The sequence below is a fragment of the Plutella xylostella genome, chromosome 14, assembly GCF_932276165.1.
Source record: "Plutella xylostella chromosome 14, ilPluXylo3.1, whole genome shotgun sequence".
In the NCBI taxonomy this organism is placed as follows: domain Eukaryota; kingdom Metazoa; phylum Arthropoda; class Insecta; order Lepidoptera; family Plutellidae; genus Plutella; species Plutella xylostella.
Genome location: NC_063994.1, coordinates 1818551 through 1829257, shown reverse-complemented (window position 1 = coordinate 1829257; position 10707 = coordinate 1818551). Strand labels below are relative to the sequence as shown.

The 10707-nt window shown below is 39.4% G+C and overlaps 1 protein-coding gene across 2 annotated transcripts; it reads left to right on the top strand.

Moving 5' to 3' along the window:
• The first annotated feature begins 1842 nt into the window (after positions 1-1842).
• LOC105391191 (histidine-rich glycoprotein) lies at positions 1843-8065 on the top strand. Of its 2 annotated transcripts, none has more exons than XM_038120513.2 (4): positions 1843-2426; positions 3321-3540; positions 6043-6235; positions 7359-8065. In XM_038120513.2, exons 1-4 carry the CDS (start codon positions 1992-1994, stop codon positions 7495-7497), a joined length of 987 nt encoding a protein of 328 aa, XP_037976441.2. In that variant the 5' UTR covers positions 1843-1991; the 3' UTR covers positions 7498-8065. The 2 variants fall into 2 exon arrangements, with proteins under 2 accessions (XP_037976441.2, XP_037976440.2); XM_038120512.2 differs by having other exon boundaries at positions 1843-2429.
• Positions 8066-10707: the final 2642 nt, after the last annotated feature.

The following is a 10707-nucleotide window of genomic DNA, read 5'->3' as shown; positions in this document are numbered from 1 at the left end:
ACGAATAGACCAGTAAAGCAGAGAATACCATGAATAAAGAGGATTTGAAAAGAAGAGGCTTTAGGAGGAGAATAGATTAAGAGCAAAATTTTACTAGATAAAAGAGAAGTGAGAGAAAAGGTTGTGAAAAGAAAACTTTGACTTAAATTAAAAGCATTTTCTGGCTGGTGTAAACCTGGATAACCCAGATGATATGATATGACGAGAAGGTCGTAGGAACAGAACAAGTTGAGACGGTATCCTGGGTCATCTACTAACGCTACCTTGTTGTTGCGCTAGATGTGGGCGCCCATATTGTTACGGTCAAAGGTGCATTTGCGTGTCTGCGATCCATGTGGCGGTCAAAACATCTCTCCATTAGAGTGAGAGATATTTAACACCAACGCCACTAAAGTCGGTACTGTTATACGCTTGCGAGACCACAAAGACACATAGGTACACAGAAGCTGCAGGTCTTCATTGACCGCTGTCTCCGGCGGAACCTTCTAACAAAGATCTCAGGAAAACCTGCCATGAAGATCCTGTTGGTTCACATATAAAACGCCTCAAACGAAGTTGGAATAGCCATAGCCTGCGTAGAGACTAAAACCAAACCCTGAGACATGCTTTCGAATTGTATCCGCAGGGCAAGCTTAAGAAAAGCCGCCCTAAATAGACCTGGCGGCGCTCGATCGGACGGAGATGCGGGATGTTTAAATGACGTGGTCCGATGCAAAGGCTGCTGTCCACAGTCTTGGATAGAAAACTGTTGTGTAAACATAATTATACTAAGAAGAAGAATAAAATACAGAAGGACATGATTACATGAACATTATAAAATGTTATGAATTAGAAATTTTAGTGTTTTTGTAAAACATTTTACATTTTTTTTTCAGAAAGTTGTATTAGCCGTCTTTGATGGATCCTATAGTATAACTGGAGACCAAGGCTGTTTGTGTAAATGGTTATGATTATTCATAATTATGGTTATTATTACTCATAAGCAATACAATTATAATAATATTAGCATAATATATTATTTTATACTTTTATTCAATAAAAAATCACTGTCCAACATTGGGTGTCCATAACTGGAATTTGGGTGTCCATCACTGTGGTTTTAGGTATTTTTTACAAATATACAATTTACTGAAAAACCAATAGTTTAAATCAAGCTAGTGTACATTCATCTTAAACGGCAAGATATTCCTACGATTCATACCAACTTTCAATATCCCAACAAAAAAATTGAGCGAGTAACAGCCAAATCATTTGTAAAAAATCCTTAAGGTGTCCATTACTGGTGCCGTTACGTTACAAATATACGTAGAAAGTTGTTATAAACTCTTGTTGAAAAGTAGTGCAGTTATAAGTTTGACGTGTAACTTATCGGTGTGTCTATCTGAATGTGTTTCTGTCTAGGAAATACTTAAACACGTAAGTACCTATGTAATGCCCTAAAACCTATAATTTTATCTATCTACCTATATACTTCCCAAATTGAAAACTTCTTGATCATCATAATTATTGAATCAACCAATCCAATACCTAAATACCTAATCGTAACTAAACCAGATCACCTCTGACATTGTATTGTCAAGATCCGGAGCGTTGCGTAAACTCCTATGGTCATGGCTAAATGTGGTTATAAAACGCCGCTGCTTCCAGAAAGGTTTCTCTTAAAAACTTCGCGACTATAATCGGGCGGGTAAAATGATTAGTAGCGGTTTCGCGACGCTTTCATCCGCGGTGCGTGGCCTCGCCGCTCAGTCCTCCGTTCGAGCCCTCTCGGAGCAAACGCCTCACTAAGCCTCCACAAACACAGTTCTCTGTTTACCCACTGCAGTATAAAGGCGTCCCAACAAAAAATAATATCACATTGCGACGGTAGGAAGCGAATTGCGACAACCACGAGTCTTTTGCAAATTATTCTGTTGGCGGCGCGTTGATCAATTGGTGAAAGGTTGTAAAGTATAAAACATAAAAACAGCGCGCAGCTCCGTGTAGACACGATGCGGGTGCCGCTGCTGTGGCTGCTGGTGCTGGGGGGCGCCGCCGCCTTCCACGCTGATGATGAAGAGGATCCCGCGTGGGTGGACCAGGAGAACTACCACTACAGACCGCGGCGCGAGGTCTACTACGAGCCAGAAGATGAATACGAGGACGAGGAATCAGTGTACAGGTCACGCCGCTCCTTCGACGAGGAAAGCCACGTGCAGTACGAGCCTGAGGATGAAGAGCACGTGAGGGTGAAGCGCTGTGAGGACACGCGCCGCCGCAGATCAGCGCAGTACGTGCGCAGGCCGCGGCAACTGCACCAGTATGAAGTCAACGAGTTCACTGACGAGGGGGCCGAGCCCTCGTCTCCGCCGTACGAGGAGTTGCTGGCGGCCAGCGCCGAGCACTACCACCAGGTGCACGCCCCGCCCGCCGCCAGATACCTGCCCGACGTGAGTGCGAGGGAGACGCCACGTGGTCGCGCAGTCCCTCCGATCAGCTTCACTAACGTGTCACCTGTCAATGTTGTGCCTGTGCCTCTGTCTGTCAGTCCTGTTACCATTGCGCAAGCCTCGTCAGGGCCGGCGCCTCATGCTTTTGTGCCAGTTCCTCAGCCTCAGCCACTGCCTCAGACTGAAGACCAGTCGACCGCCGGCGCCCATCACAATCATAAGCATCACAGCCAGGGTCACGCGCAGGGTGGCGGGCAGAAGAAGCTTCAGCATCATCACAAGAGTTCCGGACATAAGGTAATGTGTGCAGACTCATAGCTTGCTATTGTGCTTTATCTGTTTGGTGTGTGTCTATATTTGCATCGTGAGATCATTGACTGTTGTTGTGCCGCTGGTTTCACTCGGGTGTTGACCTTGACCTACTAGATCTTGGCGACATCACACTGCAACAATAGCAAACATTTTGCAGTGTCATTAAATTCATTATCTTGTTTAACTAAAACTAAGTATGCAATATAATGTATAGCGGGTATACTGATAATAACTAGCCTAATGTACTCTCCACACAAATGACTAAAGAAGTTTTTTAAACAATGTACTTAGGTATCTATGTAATCGACCAAACGTACATAAGTACCTACTTTACTTACCAAAACAAATGAAGTATAATATCAGCCCCTATAACTAACCCTTTGTATGTAGATATTGCTACAATAATGTCTCTGTCGAACTAATGATGTTAGATACGATACCTACGAATCAAAATATCGGTCCAGATAACTTTTACCCTTTTCATTCATCAAAGACATCATCACATCAAATTAAGACACCATCACCTTACATCGAACTTCACTTCTCCCTCCCACTAACGTACTCCCCAAACAATTCCAGGACGAAAAGAACTACGACCACTCCAAACACATAGACAAGGGCTCTAAAGGCCACAAGTCCAACGAGAATCACCGCAAGGAGTTCGAGGAAGCCGAGGGGCTGAAGAAGAAGCACCACGACCAGGCTGGCCACAAGGGCTTCCATGAGGAACAAGCGGCCGGCCATCGGGGGTCCAAGTTCGATGAGAAGAAAGGGCATAAGAAGGGACATAAGACTAAAGGTAAGCGAAGTTTATTGTGGCTTTCTTAGGGTTGAGCTGCGATAGGGCTGGTGGTAGGATTAGTTAGTCAGACTAGATATCCGTAGCCATATATTTAACCATGTAAGCGACATCTGCTTTCTTAGCGTATCGGAGACGAATGCCAGAGGTGGAGTAAGGCTGGTGGAAGGATTATAGTTAGTCAGATAAGATTGCCAGTCATTGACTGCCCAGGGTGCGCTGAGCGTACCCTTTATATGTCACTCGGGGAGGCTCCTCTCATGCTCAGAGATAAAAAGTGAGATACCAGACGAGAATGAAGTGCTGTGGTATAATTATGTTCAGTGAACCGTGCACGATTAAACACAATTGCTTGTCTACTTACGTAGGTACATCACACATTCTATTGAAATGTACTTAATGCATTTTTTTTACACATTTTGGTCGAAGGTTTTTTTTGTATTATTACCTCATACTGCAAGATTATAATGATTATTTATTAAGTTTGAATAGGTATTTAAGGAACGAAATAAAGTTATTTGCTTTGTAATGTAACTAATTTACCTAGTTGTCTATATAGAAGGTGAGATAACAATGCTTAATTTATTTAAGTAATACCTTTATGAAACATCTAAAGTTCTTAAAATATCTGTATATTTAACCTTTAGAATTAATTCAAAACTTTACGCAAAGTCTGCAGATTCGTAGCAAAACAACACTATACTAATTAAAACCCTTGATTAACTAAATCAATAACTTAACTAACGCAGTTTGTAAACATTGTCAGTTGGTACACAGTAAATAACAAACAAATGACTGTAATTCAAGTGCTGTTTTTCAATTAACTGTTTCACAAATTGAGATTAAAATAGTGTTGCCGCTGCCGAAAGGCCTCGATATCGAACGTTTATCGATAATAAAAATGGTTTCGTTATTGTCTAAATAGTAAGCTAGTGATTATACTCACGGGCAATAAAAAGGTTCTACTGAGAAAAGCACCAAATTTCTCCTAAATGGTAAAGTCTAGCTTAATGACGCCTTCGGCAACATTGAAGTACATTTAAGAGTGCATCAGAATATTACCAACTAAAAACGGAAATATTTTGTAAAATTAGGGGTCGTTCGGTGTCGGCATTTTGTGAGTGGATAATAGGTAGCATAGGTAGTCTTTTATCAATGGTATCGATACTATTGATAGGTCAAAAGAAAAGACATTGATACTATCAACCACTAGTGTCAATCGACTTCAAAATTATCGATTTATCGGCAGCACTAGATTAAAGTACGGCCGTGCTCTGCCTCGCTGAGGTCAACTCTATTCAAATATTATAGTTTAGATTACTTCATTTAAGCCTCGTTCACGCTTTCACTTGCAACCGCTAAGTGTTTATGATTTTCCATAAAATAACCCACAAATTGTGCGTAGACATAATCTATTAGCTATACAGCAGTGGAAGAGTTGGAAGACGCTATAAATGTAACATTTGCAGTATAACTTCAGTCAAGTTCAGTCCTATGATCCAGGTAACAGATAGGCAGATAGGTAGGTATACTTCCGTTTTGATCTACAGGTAATTTATAGCTCATAAGATTCAATACTTAAGTATTGATTATGATGATGAGCAACCTAAAAGATATGAAAACATACTGTTGGATTTCACAATACCTACTAGTAGGAAGTATACCTTATTACTAATAATTTTATTAAGTATAGCTACAATAAATAGGAATAGTTAATTTATACCAAACTCAAAAGTTTGTAGTTATGTCTACTCGTAAGTGCACTTGCAGCTGAAAAATAGTAATAAGTACCTACCTGCTGTAAACCAGGTCATGACTTGGTACCTAAATGAATAAAAAATAAGGTGCACTACTTAACTCTTACATGTTATTACGTGGGCTCGATAACATTATTCTTTCATAACAACGCCTGACTATTGGTATTGAGTATCTACCGAACTATTGAATACGATCAAATTGGTTTCCGTAACAAAAAATGTTGTGGCGCGTGTTGCGTAGCAATAAATGTTATTAGTGGTCTATCTTATGCAGAGTTATATATTATTTACTTATTACTTAGATGTCATTATGGTGTTTTATTAAAATTTACTATTTTTATTTCTAAATCCCATGGGAATACTACAAGTGAGTGATATATAGCATCAATCATTCAACCTCAACATAATTAGACCCTTTATCGTCCGTTTTGCTAAATTCATTGTAGGCATATCGCTGAGTGCTATCTCGGTAATTTTTACAGAACCACCTAGCAGCAGAGCCTATTCATCATCATCATCAGCCTATAGCAGTCCACTCCAAAAGCACGTCACTGGATGCGATCTATAGCTTTCCGCCTAGAGCCTATTATTGCCTTTTTAACCCATGACGGAAAAAGAAAAGTGTCATAAGTTTAACGTGTCTCATCACATCACATCTGAATCTCTCTGTCTCTCATGCTACCACAACAAGTAACATTTGCATCTTTCTCCCTCCTTCATGCCTCTCTCTCTCTCTCTCCCACAGGCTACCACAACAAGTACCACAAGGACGAGTTCCACAAGGAGCACAAGTTCTACGACGACTACCACAAGTCGGGCGAGCACCACCGCTACGGCAAGTTCCACGCGAAGCACGCCAGTGATGAGAGCGGGAAGAAGAAGGCGCACCATGTCAACGCTGGACATGACTTCGTGGAGCGAGGGAAGAAGGGATACAGGTAACATTAGCTATGAAACTGGTTCCAATATTCACTACGCGAATTGTCACACTAATCGCTACGAGAATTTGTTGTCCTTCCATTGGAGCAGCAGAGGTTAGTTCGCCAAGCATGGCAGCGAAGAGAGCGGCAAGAAAGGGTGCACCATGTCAATGCTGGCCACGATTTTGTGGAGCGAGGGAAGAAGGGATACAGGTAACCCCTAGAACATGATCAGGGATCGTTAGGGACGCTACGGGAAGTTTCATGCCAACGCCAACCCCATAGAGGTTTGTAGTCCTTACATTTTACCGATCCACGCCAAGCAAGCCAGTGATGAGAGCGAGCGGCAAGAATGATCACAGAATGCTAAAAACCATGTTTTAGTTTCATAGTTGGTATTTTCCTGGTGAGGCTACGCACCTGAGTCACAAGATTTTAGAGAAAGAGAAAGCCAATATGGCTGCTGAGTCGAGGATGCGTGACTCATCACTTAATTATGTTCTCAATTTTAACATATATTTATAATTTTATGAAAGCCTAAAACTGATAGTTGGTGTGCTAGGATTCAATTTCCTCCAGTGGAAGGTAAATGGGTGATGATGAAGAGGCAAGCAAACTCATTCTTACAGATGCGTAAATAAACCCGTATACCCAAGTTATGAAGTGGTTTTATTAGTTTTAAGTCCATTGATGGGCTCAGCCGCCACGCCTCATCGAGCTGTCCACTGAAGCATCACTGTTTACAAACCGTCTTCGAGATGTCGTCAGACTGTGCTATTTGTTCTTTAATTAGGCCACGATGCAGTGAGGTTCTTACTAAGAGGTAGATACGTATATTCATAATAGATAAGCTGCCGTTTTCAGAACTGAAATAGCCGATAGAATAGATATCTACCTTCCTAATTTCTAATCACCAGATTCTAGAAGGATTAAGACTGCATTTGATATTTTAGCAACGTACAAATGCCCAATTTAGTACGGAGTCAACACACAAATGACTTCCTTTATAACGATAATTTAGATGGTACCTTAAACTCAACTATGGGAACTAACTATAACTTTAAAAACAGCAGTTTTCATTTCACCACAACTTCAGCTGCCTCCAAAGTTCTCCCGCACTAACCAGCCATCTCCTCCACAGCAACAAAGGCAACCTGGACTCCAACCACCAGGGGCACAAGGCCAAGCACGGGCACGAGGAGCATCATCAGCACCACGAGGACCACGGCAGGAAGGGGGGCAAGGAGGGGGGGAGACACTGGGGGTACAAGAAGAACTAGGCACCTAGTGAACCGCCGCGGAAGTCTATGCTCGATTGTAAAGCGACTCATCTCGCGAGCGTGTGAATTTTCGAGTAGGCTTCACGGTTATAGGTACCTGCATGTAAAGTAACTACTTAATACAGGGTAAATGTAAATATTCCCAGTTTTTACACTTGAAATTAATACGTAACAAGGATTCTGTCTCATAATGGTTTATCTATGTGATAAAAATATGCAGACACTTTCTGAAATGAAGTTTTCTACAGCACGATTTATTTCACAAAGATAATCATTATCCAGATTTTGTGAAGCAGGGTCTTAGAACTGTCATTTAACTCCTATTATTTAATCCCTATCCCCAGGATTGTCAGGCTATAGCCACTAGTAGGTTCACTAGGTCTATGATTTGGGCTAGTAGAACAGTGCTGTTCTAGCGATAGTAGTTAGTATTATTGTTCTAGATCAGCCAAGAAACTGCTGCGATTGATATCTTGCCAAGAAGAGTAGAGTATTGTATTTTATTACTCTGTCTCATACATAAACAAGTTTTTAACATATTATAATATTGTATAAGTAGTCCGATGTTTGTAAGTAAGTGATGAAGTAGGTAAATCGATTGTTATTGTAAATTTTTGTATTTTTATATTGTTGATGATAAGTCAAAATAAGTTTAATCTAGGATAAAAATGCATTTATACCTATCCAGTATTACTTTGTCAAATATGTTTTTATTTTCAAAGCTTTATTATATTCAGAAGATTAATCTTCGTAGCCTTTGCTTTCCTATTTTCTTTCTAAATATACGAACTACGCTTCTACTTACTCTGTCTGTGTCATCCTATCCTTACGTTAAATCTAAATCCTTATTCATGTTTGTGAATTTATAATTTTGTAAGTACATAATACTTGTATCTTTATTTATTAGCTAAATATATTTATTATATTATATTAATATATTTACTTACCGAATATAATTTTAATGGTTTGAAATGTTTTATTTATTACTGTGAGGTGTGTAAGTTTATATAGTATCCGCATGAATCAACATTCTAATGAATGTATCGCGCAAGTACCGTTAGTTAAAAAGATGGACTGATAGACCATAATATTGATACGTTAATTAAAACAATGCCAAGTTAGGGTAGGCACGTGATCTAGGTGTGAATATTAAGTACTTACTTATTGAATTTTATTTTCAGAGATCTACTTAATAGGAACAAATTCATCATCATCAAAATCATACATAGGTATAACATAATGTACCTGTTGCTTGGAGAAGTTTGGAAGACCTATCTGCACAGAAGTGTAAATAGGTCTAGGTAGGGCTGTGTCCAAATAGGTATCCAAACTAAACGTGAACCCGAAAGATCTCGATTCGTCGTAAAAAGGTACAGTGAATCATTAGATAAGGATCTAAATTATCTTCCTACATTAGTTCCTATATCCAGTATCTATCGTATGCGGGCGCTCCTAGCCAGATCTAGAAACTAGTCGCTGGATAATACAAGTACATGCAGTATCTATCGATTCACACCCAACTGCGACGTAGCAGCTGCATTGTATTGTAATGTAACTGACCACATACCACACATACATACATAAGTAGGTAACACATTGTGTACAAACGAGTCCTCGATGCGTAGCTGTGTGTTGTTAAGAGATAATTAATAATGTTTAATGACATTAACGACGCGCAGAGTAGCCCACTATCGAAAATCTGTTAAAACACTTCCCTGTTTACAATGGAACGCATTACAGGAGCGCGTTTTCGTATACAGTGGAGCAAAGCACTCCGATCTATAAATAAAAGTAGCTGTCAGCGTTGCATAAATAAATTCAAACACAAAACAGTTCGGCAACAACTCTGGCCGGTAACGCACGCGTCTGCCGCTGAAAAGAGAAAAATAAATGCAACTGGCCGTCAACATGCTTGTCAATGTCAAGTACGGGTTCCTGATGAGCGAAATGAGTCCGGATGTGGACATGCTGCGGAGCAAGGAGGCCGGCTACACGGAGTGCGCGGTGCCAAGGAGGATGCGGCGCAGTTTCCCGCCGATTCTGGAAGAAAAAGAAAATGGCAGCTCGGAAACCAAACGCATCAAGATCGTCCAGAAAAAACGCAGGTCTCATCGGAGATCTAGGTCCAGACTGCCGGTGCTGACGGAGCATGACGAGTGTTGAACGTCGGGCCTGCAGATAATTGTGCTGTAGCAATTAACTGTGGAATTAATTTCCAAGTGGAGTGAAATTTGAGTTTCCACGAATTTACCGCCGAATTTAACGGGCCCTGACGGAAAATGGAGATGGGATCGTTCGTAGTTCGAATTTAATGTTCCGGAAATGATGAGTGAACTATCAGAGTGTTTGGTTAATAATTTGCATAATTAATGGATCTGTCTATAGTAAGTCTGAAATGAGATCTAATGGTTGAGTTTCTTACACATAATGTGTAATAATTGTAGCTGTAGGTTGAATTGTGTCGCGTATAAATTTATGACTTTGTTGTCCTTGTTAGTTAAAAATAATCTTTCTCGGTTTAGTATTTTTTAAAGATTATTAAGTATTTTTTTTTGTTTAAGTAATTGGAAGTACGGTTAAGTAGTTAAGTTTGTAAGTTTCATAATACCTTTTACATAGAAAAATATGCTTGATTATAAGGTAAATACAAATATTAACTATGTATATAGCAGTACCTAGTTACAGTAGAATTGCTGGTTATTACATGCTTCATATATTATTATGAATATTGCGGTGTTTCAAAGAACTGTAATGTTGTTAAAGTACGTGTGAAGTTAGACAACAATTCGTATTATTAAATAAATAATGGAAAATTTTATGAATGGTTAAGTTTATTATACAGGATTCAACAGACTTTTCTGAGTGGGCTAGGTACATTGTTCTGTAAAGAAGTATTTTAATTTATGAAATGTTATAAAGTAATTAGATTGTAGTAGTCTTTCCTAATTAATTTTAAGAGCTAATATTTGTACATTTAATGTAGTGTATTAATTAAGTAGGCAAGTATTAGACTTGATTGTTCCATAGTTTTTTTTTTTTAAATCTGTGATATGTTTTGTGACAAACCTACCTGAATAAATCTGTATGTAAATAGCTGCTTTCGTTTTTCCTTTTTTCCAGTAGGAAAAGAATAATCAGATTTCATTAATTTCATTAGATTGCACCTAAATTACCTATCTAAATCTACCTAATATAATCTATTGTTAAAAT